Source organism: Heteronotia binoei, chromosome 4, assembly GCF_032191835.1.
Source record: "Heteronotia binoei isolate CCM8104 ecotype False Entrance Well chromosome 4, APGP_CSIRO_Hbin_v1, whole genome shotgun sequence".
NCBI classification, from domain to species: Eukaryota; Metazoa; Chordata; class Lepidosauria; order Squamata; family Gekkonidae; genus Heteronotia; species Heteronotia binoei.
This window is the reverse complement of record NC_083226.1, coordinates 137,953,529-137,968,596: the sequence shown is the minus strand read 5'-3', so window position 1 is coordinate 137,968,596 and position 15,068 is coordinate 137,953,529. Positions and strand designations below refer to the sequence as shown.

The 15,068-nt window shown below is 42.0% G+C and overlaps 1 protein-coding gene across 1 annotated transcript in view; it reads left to right on the top strand.

The window, feature by feature from the left end:
* Positions 1-15,068, top strand: part of AP3B1 (adaptor related protein complex 3 subunit beta 1) — a 364,644-nt gene that overhangs the window by 222,573 nt on the left and 127,003 nt on the right. Inside the window, exons 21-22 of the mRNA XM_060235861.1 lie at positions 13,117-13,186; positions 13,433-13,539. Coding sequence (XP_060091844.1) covers positions 13,117-13,186; positions 13,433-13,539 — 177 coding nt within the window. The remainder of the gene's footprint in view (positions 1-13,116; positions 13,187-13,432; positions 13,540-15,068) is intronic.

Here is a 15,068-nt window from a genome sequence, read left to right as displayed (position 1 = left end):
AGCTGGGTCTCTGGGAGTCAAAATTGCCTACTATGCAGCCTGTATGGGCCGATACCAATATGCCCTTTGGGATCAGGTTTCGAAGCTCCTACCTAGCCTTCTGGAACAGAGCAGAAATGCTCCTAAGAAGCTCCAAAAGGGGGAATGACTCTGGCCAAGCAGCAGTTAAATTCATCCAAACATACAGGAGACACATGTGCAAAGACCTTGACTACAGCCATCGCCTTAAGGCGCCATTCCTGGTTGCGTTCCACAGCCCTCCAACCAGATACTCAGGCCTACATTGAGGACTTGCCATTTGATGGCACAGGTCTTTTCAGCTCAACGATGGATACTGTGTTGCAGGAGATGGACAAGAGCATCAAGACGTCCAGAAATTTGGGAGTCTCTACACCTCACTCCCAAACTAAGGGACAGTGGCCAAAACCATGGAATAGGAAACCATATTCCAAATCGCGGATCAAGCATGGCGCCCAAAGCCTACGTCACTTTTCTCCAAGCCGCTGTATGCGACCAAACAGAAATACTCTCCGTCCTCAACCCAGTCATCTCGACAGAAGGGGCCCAAGCAGTCTAAGCAGGGACTTTGACTGCCCTTTGGCCCTGCTCCCGTTCCAGCCTTTCACTATGGGCCATACCCGCCTCTTCCCATTTTTTCGGGTATGGTACAAAATCACCTCAGACCAGTGGGTCCTGTGCAGAATCAAACGGGGTTATGTAATAGAGTTCTTCCAGAATCCACCCACTCCCACTTTCATCTCCACCAGTCCCACAGACACCTTAAAAGAAGAAGTCCATTCCCTTCTTCAAAAGAACGCCATCGAACAGGTTCCTCAAAATCAAAGAGATCTCGGCTTCTACTCCCGTTACTTCGCAGTTCCAAAACGGGATAGGAGTCTCTGTCCTATCGTGGACCTTCGAGCTCTGAATTTGTTTATCACGTACCACAAGTTCAGAATGACCTCCTTGCCCAACATTCTCCCTCTTCTCAATCGTAGGGACTGGATGGCTACGCTGGACCTAAAGGACGCGTATTTCCATATTTCCATCCATCCTTTTCACAGGAAGTTTCTACATTTCACAATTGAAACAGACCATTTTCAGTACCGTGCACTGTCCTTTGGCCTCTCCACAGCCCCCAGGGTCTTCACCAAGACTATGGTGGTGATTGCAGCCCATTTACGTTTACGGGGTATAACCCTGTTTCTGTACATAGACGACTGGCTCCTGGTGGCAGGGTGAAGCGACACTCTGTTACAGCACATCACCACTACCCTTTTTCTTCTGCGGGAGGTGAAGGCCTGCAGGTGAATCAGAAGAAATCGCATCTCCAGCCCTCTCAGAGGGTTCAGTTCATCGGTGCTATTCTGGACTCCCTTGCTTGCAGGGCTTTCCTCCCACCAAACCGGGCAGACGATATAATACATCTAGTCCGCTCGTTCCAGCGCAATCCAACGGTCACAGCCCATCAAGTCCAGCGGCTGCTGGGTCTTATGGCTGCCACCACTTTGGTTCTGGTCTTTGCAAGGATGCGTATGAGAACCCTGCAGCTTTGGTTTCTAACGCACTTCAGATGCAGTCGAGACCCTCCCTCACGTCTATTGACTATTCCTCCAGAGATCCTGTCATCCCTCACCTGGTGGGCACAGAAGCATCTCCTGACGGAGGGCGTGCCCTTTCACAGAGACTCCCCATCAGTTACAATAATCTCGGATGTTTCTCTGTGGGGCTGGGGTGCGCATATGAACGATCTATGTGATGGGGACAGATGGCCCCGGTATCATGCGCACCACCATATAAATTTCTTACAACTTCTAGCGATTTTCCATGCAATCCAGTCATTCCAGATGTTTCTCAAGGGCAAGACAGTGGCCATCATGACAGACAACACTACAGCGATGGCATATGTGAACAGACAGGGAGGTACGGTCTCCCGCAGACTCTGCATGCTTGCCCTGACCATATGGGAGATGTGCATTTCGATTGGGGTGTCATTGGTGGCCACTCACCTTCCGGGAGACTTGAACGTCTGCGCAGACTTCCTTAGTCGGGGGGGAGCCTCGCTGCACGAATGGGAGCTCAATTGGGAGTTCCTGCAACCCGTTTTCAATCGCTGAGAGACGCCCGTGCTGGATGTGTTTGCCACCCGCAACAACAGAAAGTGCACACTCTTCTGCTGCCAGGGAGGGGCGGATCCCTTGTCCCTCAGGGACGGTCTCCTCATTCTGTGGAATCATCACCGAGTGTACATGTTTCCTCCTATCCTCTTAATCACCAGGGTGCTACAGAAGATCCTAAGGGGGGGACCGGTGGGCATCCTCGTGACTCCATGGTGGCCCAGACAACATTGGTTCCCACTAGTCCTTTGTCTCGCCAACGGAGTGTTTCACCACTTTCCCCAGGCCCCAGATCTCCTTTCGCACAGAGGACAGGTGGTACATCACGATGTTCCACATCTAAAGCTAACCGCCTGGTGCCTCCAGTGACTCCTCTTTCTGACAGAGCTAAATTTGTTATGCTGAACAGCAAGAAACCTTCTACACAAAAAGCTTACTCTTATAAGTGGTCGAAATTTGTTCAGTTTTCCTCTGGTTGTTCCAGGGATCCAGTTGTGGCAGGCTTGCCTACAATTTTTGATTTTCTGCTTTCCCTTTTGGATAAAGGATTAACAGTTTCATTGTTACGAGTTTATTTGGCGGCCATCTCAGCTTATCATTCCCAGCTCGATGGACATTCCGTGTTTACTCATTCTGATACTAAGCGGTTCCTTAAGGATATTACTAGATTGTACCCAGCAGTGCGACAGCCGACCCCAGCTTGGGACTTATCTTTGGTTCTTCGGGCTCTGTCGGGAAGGCCCTTCGAACTGATGGCTACTTGCTCTCTCCAATTGTTGGCTTGGAAGACAGCCTTTCTAGTAGCTATTACGTCTGCAAGACGGGTGGGTGAGCTAGCAGCTCTTCGATGCGACGCTCCTTATTTGTGTTTCACCAATGAAGGTGTGATTCTTCGGCCTGATATCACCTTTCTCCCCAAGGTGGTCTCGTCATTTCATTTGAACATGGAGATTTGCTTGCCGGTGTTCTTCCCTAACCCGGCTACTGACAATGAGCGCAGGCTGCATGCCTTGGACGTTAAGCGGGCTCTGGCGTTCTATCTGCATCGCATGCATCCCTCTTGAAGGGATTCCAGACTTTTTGTTTCATATGCCCAGTCTTCTCTAGGGCAGAGGATTTCGTCTCAAAGACTGTCTAAGTGGATAACAGAAACCATTAGACTTTGTTATCTACTGAGTAAAAAGCCTCTTCCAGGACCCATTCGAGCTCACTCCACCCGAGCCATGGCGACTTCGGCAGCGTTTATGAAGGGTGTTCCGCTCCAGGACATCTGCAGGGCTGCCACCTGGTCCTCCGCACAGACCTTCGTGAGTCACTATACACTGGACTTATGTGGACGCCAGGAGTCTTTGGTGGGCTGTGCGGTTCTGCAATCTATTTCCTGCTGATGGACCGTTGCACCCTCCTCCAAGTAGGACTTTAGCTTGTTAATCTCCCATCAGTGTGATGCACAGAGACCACGAAGAAGATAAACAGGTTTCTTACCTGTAACTGATGATCTTCGAGTGGTCATCTGTGCAGTCACACTCCCCTTCCTCCTTCCCCTCTGCGGCCGGTCCATCTGTGGGCTGACGCAGCGGTCAGAAGGAACTGGTGGGATGTTTGCTCCCGTCTCAGTGGGCATGCGCAGTGGGGCTTCTGGGCATCCGCACTGGGACGTCGGTGCGGAAATCCGCAGCTTTCAAGTTTACTGATCGAGATCGGTGCTGGCGCCTTATCCCCATCAGTGTGACTGCACAGATGACCACTTGAAGATCATCAGTTACAGGTAAGAAACCTGTTTATCTGCAGACTTGGCCACTTCACTGCTTACTCTCAACTCCAAATCATTTATGAACAAGTTAAAGAGCATGGGACCCAGTACTGAGCCCTGTGGCACTCCACTGCTTACCATCCTCCACTGCGAAGACTGCCCATTTATACTCACTCTCTGCTTCCTATTAATTAGCCAGTTTTTGATCCACAAGAGAACCTGTCCTTTTACTCCATGACTCTCGAGCTTACTAAGGAGCCTTTGATGAGGAACTTTATCAAAAGCTTTCTGGAAGTCAAGGTAAACAATATCTATCGGGTCTCCTTTGTCCACATGTTTGTTCACCCCCTCAAAGAAATGTAACAGGTTAGTGAGGCAAGATCTTCCCTTACAGAACCCATGCTGACTCTTCCTCAATAACTTGTGTTTATCAATGTGCCTACTCATTCTGTCCTTGATAATGGTTTCTACCAACTTTCCCGGTATTGAAGTCAGACTGACTGGCCTGTAGTTACCTGGATCTCCTCTGGAACCCTTTTTAAAAATGGGGGTGACATTCGCTACCTTCCAGTCCTCAGGAACGGAGGCAGATTTCAATGAAAGATTACAGATTTTTGTCAGATCCACAAGTTCAACTTTCAGAACTCTTGGATGTATGCCATCCGGACCTGTTGACTTATTAGTTTTTAATTTGTCCATCAGTTGTAGGACCTCCTCTCTTGTCACCTCAATCTGGCTCAGGTCTTTCAACATCCCTTCCAATAGAAGTGGTTCTGGAGCCACAGTAATAACTGTGAATTGCCTTTTGCATTCTGGAAATTTTATAAAATGTTTTGTGTACCAGAAACTACAGCGTATACCTGTACACTGACTATTAGTGTGTCATTCTTTCTATAATATATAAGTTTTAAAATGTGAGAATGATATGTCAGTAATATAATTCAAAAGGTCCTCAGTTCTTGGAAGAAAAATCAGTTAACCATATTCTAGCCCTGTGAAGTACAAGTTGCTGCTTTTTCTATAAGTTACTGTCAAATATATATATTTATGCAGGTATCCTTTCAAGAAAGGTATCCATATGGAAAAAAATTGTAATGTACACAAGCTAATATTAAGCTGGACCTGTAATATTCAAAAGATTGTGATATATTAAAAAAAATTGGTAGATTTCTAGTTATCTTTAGTTTTACAAAACAAAAGTGAAATATTTCCTGATCATTGTCATTGTTGTGGTGCCTCCATCATATTAGTAGCAAGACTTTTGAACTATTGTTGTGTGTAACTAAAACACAGCAAGTAATCCCTTGCAGAAATAACAGGGCTATTTTGAAATAACAGAATGCTTTGAGATGTTCAGATACATAATCACATACTGTTAAAAATGAAATGCAGATTTGAGTACAATGCATATGTAAGTAAGAGCCTCTACAGTGGGATTTTAAAATCAGTTACTGTTGGCCTCCTATACAAGCATAATATAGTCACTCAGCTGTTAAAAACCTGATCCACTATTTAAAAATATATAAAAACAAATTGTCTATCTTTCTGCCTGATCTCTTTTCAAGTGCTAACACAATGGAAACAGTAGGTGATCAGTCAGTGCATTTGGTTTGTCAATGATGGTTTTGTATAAATATTGGAAGGGTAAGAAACCGAATTCGCACAGTAAAATATGATTTCATCTGCCTCTTCTCTGCAGTTCCATGGCTCATGCTGCGGTGTGAAATTCTCATTTTACACACTTTGCAGGCGGAGCACATGAATTATGCATTGAGCAAGAGAAATCTCCTGCTTCAAGTCCTATATGCATTTACCCAGGTTCTGTCTCTATTATCAAGATGAATTGCAAATGGAGAAATGTTTGATGGGATATGGCTTAACTTCTTTGTTTAGCATTCAGCTTTGGTATGAATTTCCTGCTTTAAAATAGGTTTGTTTTTCGTGTGGATTATAATTTTAAGAAAACAGACAAAGGGTTATTATTAAATTTTTAAAGCTGTTTCATTAAACCATCTGTAAATTTACAGCATCAATACCTGTGGGAGCATATTTTTTCTTAGATTCTCTGGGTGACCTTGGGCAAATCCCTTATGTTGCAACCATAGTTCCTATTTGTTGAAAGAAAATAGGTTTCTTTTTGTACAAAGCAGTTGTGAATGAGAATGTAAAGTACTTTAATATAACAGATATCAAGAAATTATAACTAATGCCTGTTACTCAGAAGATGAACTTTAGTGTAATGTAGCAAGGTTGATAAATTAACAGTTATTAATAAAATCTCCTTTAAGAAGGTATGCCTTGCTTTGAATGCTCATCTTGTCTTCCTTTTTTTTTCCTGCTGGCCATTCCCTCTGAACCATTGCTGATGGTTCCTTTCTTGCTCTCTCTCTTCTTTTCATTTTAGGCCTACTAATTCTTTCCACTACCAAGATTTGATCTGTTTCCCATCATCCTTTATGGCCCAAGAGCCTGTGTGAGGAACTCCATCTCTCTCCTAAATAGATGTTCATTCCCTGCACCCATTTTTGGACTACTAATCTGGCCATGTTCCAAGCATCCTTTGAATTAAGGGGTGGAAGGCAGCACAGTAGCCATCTTTTTTGTTTGACCTGTTTAGGCATTGCTGATGATGCAGTGTGTGACTGTCCCCTACTTTCTAGTAATTGCAGTGTTATATCACTTCTCTGCCCAATTTCTTCTTATTTCTTTCCATCTATTCAGTTCTCATTTCCTTGGTCTTTTACTGCTTGGTTGTAGCATTAGAAACATGACTTGTCTTTCCAAATCCTATCCCCATTTATTTTGTTACTGCTCAGCCCTGCTGCCCTTCTACTCTGCTTCCTATGTAATGAAGATGCAGTTCCTAAGAAAGCAGTAGTTACCTTCAGTGACCTTTTCCTTTCAGTCCCTCAGTTTACTTGCTTTCATTGAAATGTGACATCTGACACTGTCACCATTGCTGCTCTCTCTTTTTGACATCTCACTTTTTCCAGACACCTTGCTCTGAGGGCCACATGGTGATGGCGGTTTTCTTAACATGTTTTGTCGGTTCCAACCCCTCCCCACATCTCTGCCCATATCCTGCCCAACTGGTTCTCAACTTAAAAAGTTCTTTGTGTACATCGATGCCCCTTTTGTAATGCTGTACTGCAGTTCTGCATCACCTCTTGGCTCCCTCTCAACCTAATTCCTGATCTTAATGCCTGATTCACTTTCTTCTCTTCTGTCAGCATCCCTGTAATTGTTCAGTCTTGGCTTTTGAATACTGTGCCTCGGACATTCTGTTGATTTTATCTTTACTAAGAACTTCTCTGACTTCGATCTCACTGCTACAGAATACCTTTTTCCTGACTACCACCTCATTTTCAGCACTGCACACAGTGTAATTTCTTATTCCTTTCATAACTTCTGGTCTCTTGATTCAGTAGCTTTCTTGAAAGAACTGAGTTGAGTTGTAGGGATTCGATAGATCTTCCACACTTTCCTATCTCCCAGCAGCCCCCTGTGACTGTTCCTAGCAGTGTCAGTTTTAGAAGGGGAGCCATATCACATAGGTGACTGCAGGTAGGAGGAGTAATTGAGAGAAATTATCTTTTCTGCTAGCAGACCTCTACTGGTGTGAAAGGAAGTGATCTTTCTTGATCACCCTCCCCTTAGTGCTCCAACATACGTACCATGTTTCATTTTGTACATGAGAGTCACCCTCCCCTTAGTGCACCAACATGCGTACCATGTTTCATTTTGTACATGAGAGTGCCCAGTCCTGTTATTGCCCTTGCAGAAATCACAGGGACTGCTAGGGGAAAAGGAAAGCATAGAATATCTGCTTCCATGTTCCTAAGATTCACTCAGTTCTTCCAAGGGAGCCACCAAATTAATAGATCACAAGACATAAAAGGATGTGAGGAAAAATTGCTTCTGTAATTAATGCTGTTTTGATTACCACGTTTGGTTGTTCAACTTGGTATCTATTTGAGCCTATTCTTTTTTCTGTAGTGGCATCCACGTTATGGAATGGGCTTTTCTGTTGATGTTGGAGGGCAGATAGTGTCTGTAGAGGTGTTTAAAAGGCATTGTAAGACTGTTTGATTTGTGAGTGCCTTGGAATCAAGCTACAGGGATTTTTTTTTTGAGGTTCTATTCTTAACTTGTTTTTTGATGGATTCTGTTTTGTTCAACTGAAGTGTAGGCTGCTTTGAGCTACAAGTAAAGGTAAGGGATAAATATTTTAATAAAAATAAGTTAGGGTACAACCCATTGACCCATTTCTGTCACTTCTGCTTACTTTCTTCTATGTTGCTTCTTCTGTGTGGAAGAAAGGATTGCATGCATACAGGTATATTATGATTTAAGCCGATTTACATGAATCCTGAGGTTTGGAGTTCAAGGAGAGAGTGCTGGCCAGGGATCAAATTGGGAGTCCATGTAAACACTTCAGTCAGTAGTCCAAAGGACAGAGTGCTCATGGAGCAGGACTGGGTAGACCCTCAGGGTGCACAGTCAGGAATGTATTTGGCTCTGACTGTGTGGCGGAATGATGAACCTATTACTATAGGAGCCAGAGTGCAAAATGAATAAAATATTTGGATTTCCTGATCTTGGAGGATGATGGCAAGATCTCAAGTAAAGTCGGAGGCAAACTTCTAGATTGGCTAGGAAAAGAGATAGAGGGATTCCTGGTCCCTTTGAAACTTCACACTGAGGAGGTGGAGAAGGCTATAATCCTACTTTGGCATTTTCTGTTTTAACCTTCATAAGTAGTTTGAAGTCTTCACTGTTTTCTACCAGCGGTGTGGTATCACCTGCATATCTCAAATTGTTAATGTTCCTTCTGCCAATTTTTACTCCACTGTCATCTAAATCTTATCCAGTTTTCCTTCTGATATGTTCTGCGTATAGATGAAAGAGACAGGGAGATGAAATATTCCTTCTCTGACACCTTTGCCAGTTAGAAACTGTTCTGTTTCTCCATATTGTGTCCTAACAGTAGCCTCTTGACCAGAATACAGATTGAACATCAAATCAGATGTTGTGTCAAATCAGATGTTGTACCACACACTTTTAAAACCAACCGTAGCTTTTCTTGATCCATACAGCCAAAAGCTTTGCTGTAAACTATGAAACACAAACAGCTTTTCTTCTGAAACTATCTTATGTGCATATGCTCTCTAGCTTTTAATGCAATATGCCTTTTCCTTTTCTGACTCCAGCTTGAACATCTGGCATTTCTCATTCCATATATGGTAACAGTCTTTGTTGTAAGTTTTTGAGCATCATTCAAATGTGCAATTAACATGATGGTCTGATAGTTGCTTCAGTCTTTGACATCTCCTTTTTTTAGTATTTGGAATGTAAATCGAGTATTTCTTGTCTGTAGGTCATTGTTTTGTTTTCCATGTTTGTTGGCATATTATTGTTGATGGACTCTATTTTTTATGGCTTGAAATAAATCTATTTATATTCCGTCTATCTAGCCTCATGGCGCAGAGTGTTAAAGCTGCAGTACTGTAGTCCTAAGCTCTGCTCACGACCTGAGTTTGATCCCAGCGAAAGCTGGTTCAGGTAGCCAGCTTGAGATTGACTCAGCCTTCCGTCCTTCCGAGGTCGGTATAATGAGTACCTAGCTTGCTGTGGGGAAAAGTGTAGATGACTGGGGAAGGCAATGGCAAACCACCCCATAAAAAGTCTGCCGTGAAAATGTTGTGAAAGCAATGTCACCCCAGAGTCAGAAACGACTGGTGCTTGCACAGGGGACCTTTCCTTTCCTTTCCTTGTTATTAGGAAGGGCTTATTCCTATCCACTAGTATTCTTCACTCTGATCCAGCTAAACTTTCATTGGAATGTAAATAGGGATTGCTACAGTATTCATGGCTGGACAACAATATCCAGGAGTCAAATAATTATAATAGTGCAACATTCAACATGTGAATCTGGTTATAGTTGTGTTTAAGTCCCATTGGAGCTAATTGGATGGACCGCCAAATGATTTCATTAGGACTTAGGGCCAAACTAGATGTTACAGCAGCCACTGGTCCTTACCCATAGCCTACCCAGACATTTAAAAATGCCATGAGGGCCTGCAGCACGGCAATAACAGGGGATCTTGCCCCCTCCAGTGTCTTTTCAAGTGCCAGAAGTGTATGGGGGTGTTTTGGCACTATGAGGATGGGAGACAACATCCGCTCTTCCTGCTACAGACTTGGCTAGGATGCATTTTTAAATGGCTCTAAACCAACTTTAGAGGTAGGACCCATGACTGCTGTAACATCTGGTACAGCCCTTAGTCACAATTAATTGTGGCAGATTCTTAGCTTCTGTAATTAGTCAAATGGATTTGTGTGAGAGGCAAATGAATTTTCTGGGGTGTATAATCTTTGGCTGGCCTCTGTCAAGGCCTGTTATACACAGAGAAAACTTTGACAAAGGTGGGATCAGCCATTTACATTGCACTATCCTTAGAGATGCTGGATTGGATTTGGCAGCCCATCAGTAGATGATGTTGATGTTCACAAATCTTCCCTGTTTCCCCTTTTCCCAGCAGTTTCTTCTGACTCCAAGAAAGGTAATTGCTGGGGTGCAGGACTTGTATGCAGCCATGTGGGATTGGTGGGCTGCAGCTAGGAGGGAAAAGAGAGCAAAATAGCATTTCTTGTGTCTTCTGTCAGTGGAGCTGTTCTGAAAGCAATTTCTCCCCCTTCCTCCTCTTCATTGCAGCCCATTGATCCCATGTGACTATTACATCATGTGTCATGTGGGTCATACAGTCTTGGGAATCAGCATTTCCAGGATCAGAAGGGCTTTCTAGGGGTGGGTAGCAGGAAGATTACTTATGCAAGGTTCACAGGCTGGTGGATTAAATTCATTTGGAAGAAGTATAAAAGACCCCTCTTGAGTTTTCTGTAAGTATGAAACTTGGAAGACAGAAGGGATATTTATTTTGTATCTCATGTAATGGTGGAATTCAAAGACTTTGAAAGGACTGTAATGTTGCCAGCCAAATTCTGGGGCTGAATCTTATATTTGTCTGCAGATGTGAGCATGGGGATTCTTGGTACTCCAGAAGTATGTCTAGATAAACAGAAATATATGTTGTCTTTTACATGTTGGGAAAGTGTCATTATTAATCAATTTATGTGTGGACATTTATAGTTTGTGCTGACACATTCCCTTCCCCCAATTATATACATTTCCCATACTCATGGCAAGTAATTAAAGGATTGCATTCCCTATCTGTGAGTAAAAATGTATTTGTAACCCATTTTATCATAAAGGGGAGACTATATAATCACCTTTCTTTTTCTTTATTTGGATTTTTAAATGGTATCTGTGAAACTTCCACCAATAGACACTTCCCTCATTCAGAAGAGGTTTGGGCTTGTTCACTAGTCCTCACTCTCCCCCTTCCCCCACTAATCAAGAGAATAATGGTTTTCCAAGGAAAGAAAACTATATAAAAGTTGAACTTTGCTCTCTGTGTGTCCCTGAAGTTCAAATTCAGAATCTATATTCTTTGAAATCTAGAAGACTGACACATCTCCATTAATTTTCAGTAAAGCCAAAATTTTACTTCAGCTCAGAATTATTTGAGGTTGCACCATCTAGTGGTGAAAAATGATCTTATTCACAAATCATACTGGTTTCACCGTTCAACTTTTGGTGTTCTCTATGTCCTTTAAATTGTCAATTGTACTGAAAGTCCTAGCTTTTCTGGATCTTTCCATATTCAAAAGACAAATTCTTATGAAAGATATGGGCTATAGGCAGTCTTTTTCAATGAGGTTCAAAGACAGTGCAGAATATATTTGCATGATGCTATCAGATATCTTAAAAGATTGTTTCTAGTTGGTTATAATATGTCGAATGTGCTGCATGGGAATTTGACATCTTTTGTTGTTTTGTGAGTTCAAATTTGAGAACAGCATTCAGGACATAAGGCTACAAATTTGCATGGCTGCCATGAATTATTAAAAATGGATTTGCCTGATGAGCAAATGGTCTGATCAGCACAGTGTACTTTTCTTGAGACTAAGAAGATTCTTTAAGTGACTGGCATAAAGAAGGGATTTTGCCTTTTCTTTTAGCTTCAATATTGTAATTTAGTTTTTTTATATTGTGTATGTTAGATTATTACTTGCCCTGGTTATGTTTTCCAAACCAAAGGTAGAATATAAATATTTTAAATAAAATGAATAATTAAAAACAGAGAAGAGGGCAAACAGAGTACAAAAATAATAGGTCACACACCTGAAGTAGAAGTAGACACAGAAAAGAAGTAGGATATGATCTCATTTCCCAAGTACCTTTGTCTAGCAAGGATGATTATTTTTGATAAATATAAAGATCCACAAACTTGCCCAACACATGAGATAAGGTATTTACAGCTTCTTACAGCTCTTTAAGATTTATGCCATGGCTTGCACTTCAGATACACATAGATGATCTGGATTCTCCTGAGGCTGGAATAGGAGAGAACTTTCATGCCTCTCCAGTTAAGAAATGGAGTCTACAATTCTTGGGAAGAGAGTGTTGTTTTAGAGTTATGAACATCTAGTGGGCATTCCTCTTGCTTGGTACCACCAGGGCTTTTTTTGTACATAAAACCCAGCAGTAACTCATTTGCATATTAGGCAATACCCTGTGCATTTGCATTCCTTCTTTTAAAAAGCCCTGGATACCACCATCTGTTTACACAGTCATTTTCTCCAGTTCATCTAGTTTGGTCAGTGGTCATGATAACATTTTAAAAATATCATATAATCAAGAGTGCCAGCTCTGAGGCCATAAAAGATTAAAGATCTCTGCAGTTTGTCCCTGCTTGGCCAAAGCTTCTAGTTTGTTCATGTGTTTGAATAGGCAAGCTGAAGAAATCAGTTAAGACTAAGTTATGGTTGTGAAGAGAATGAATGCAAACTCAGGACCTAAGGATATGTTGGAAAGGGCATGTTAATATAATTTTAATATACTATATATCACAAATGTTTTTTAAAAACTAAATAGAATAGGCTTATAGGAGCTGGATGATATTACTGTGGGAGCAGCAAGCCACAGACCCTAAATACCCCAGCCATTTTGTACTGATATAATAGGTAACACTGGAGCAATAGAGTTGAAGAGGCATGCAAAATTCATTTGAGAAGGCTGAGCCAAAAGAGTGCATTGTTTCAGATGTACAAACATGTAAGAGGGCTTTTATGATAAATATTTAATTTTTAAAATAAATGATAAAACTTTATATGGTTTTGCAGAAGGAAAAGAAAACGTTGCAGGAGAAGAGAGGTCCACCTAAAGAAGTGTCGCTGCTAGACTTGGATGACTGTAAGTACTTCACAAGTCCTGCTCCTTCACATAGTATATTCATGAAAGAAAGAAAGGAACAGCCCATTTTTAGCTTTTGGGATATGAGCCCAGTTGTGGGGTAGGACAAGATATAAGTCTAATAAAATAAATAAATATTTGAATTTCAGACACAAAACATCCACAACCATTTCAGTATAGTTTACTTAATAAAATTTATTTCATTCAGTTACTTAACTGTCCTTTCCAACTATTTATTTTCTGCAGTTAATCCTGTATCAGCTCCTGTAACACTTTCCAGTGTGACTCTTCTCTCTCCTACTTCAGTTACTGATCTTGAAGGCTTAAGTTTGTCAGGTACTTCAGTCATTGATGTAAGTCACTTTTTCATGGATTAGTTTATTCATCTTACAGTTAGCTTGCATACTTTTTACACTTTTATCTTCATTCTTCATATGTAGATAAAATACAAAATATGGAAGATGCTCTGAGAGCCAGCGTGGCTTAGTATTTAGAGTGTCAGACTGAGACTGGGGAGACCCAGGTTTGAATCCCTGCTCTGCTGTGGAAGCTGAGTGACCTTGGGCCAGACCCACATTTTCACCTAAGATTGGCAGGTCTGATTTGAAAAGTACCTGGAGACTTTGGGGGTGGATCTGGGAGAGGGTGGGGTTTGGGGAGGGGAGGGGATGGACCTCAGCATGGTACAATGGCATAGAGTTCACCCTTCAAAGTAGCCATTTTCTCCAGAGAAGCTGATCTCTGCCAGCTGGAGATCAGTTGTAAAAGCAGGAGATCTCTAGACCCCACTTGAGGCTGGCAACTCTACCAGCCTACCTAACCTATCTCACAGGTTTGTTGTGAGGAAAAAATGGAGGAGAGGAGTCTGATTTTGTAAGCCACTCTGAGTCACCCCTGGGGAGAAAAGTGGGATACAAATGAAGCAAAAAAAAAATTCTAATAATCTAGGTCTAATTTAGAGTTGATATCCTATATTTACCCCTTGAACAGCTGCTGACCATTCTTCTGAAATATCTATGTATGACAAAGCAATGTCTGAAAACTATCAACAGGGTAGATGCAAGGCTATCAATGCTCAGAAATGCTTCTGTAAAACTAAAAAAAGGTTTGCTTTGTTGCAAACCTACCTAGAGCAATCATTAAATAGGTACCATCATGCTCTTTTAAATAATTACCATTATCTGATTGTTTAACTTTAGAAGTCTTGGTGTATGCTGATTGACCTTTTGCCATATTCTATCTGAAAACTGTATTTCCGGGTGCTCTTAATGCCCTTAAAGTGGATTGGGAAAGGAAAAAAAACATTTTTCTAGACATCTAAAAAAGGCTTAACATGTGGATTCTGGAAAACAAATATGAACAATGCTACATGAGCTAAGTGAGATAGTGTCTTGAAACACTGAAACAGCTTGCTCTTAGGGATACTGGCAAAGAGATTCTGCAGAAATCTATTCATCCAGAGATAAAATTAGTACAATTCTAGCCACTCTGTTCTTAATAAGCCAGCCAAACTTTGTCATGGGTCATTCATATCCATTCTGATTTTTAGAAGGGACATCTGAACATTACAGACCAAAAGGGATTTCTGAAGCAACACTGAAAGAACAAATTTTCCTAATACCTAGGAATTGTAGTTTTGCCAAAGTCCTTCCAACAGAACTCCCAGAAGTCTTTGCACAAAAGCCACAGTAGACATTTTGGAAACTTGCAACATAAACCTGGAGGTCTTTGACTCGGCTTGTGGGCTGTCCAGCTTCTCCTTCAGTCCTTTGCAGGCCTGGACAGAATATTCTACTTTGCACTGGAATCTTCCAGAAGCTCCACAAAGTTGGGGGCAAAAACCATGGGAGGGGAATGTGCGAGACCACATAGTAGAGCACCT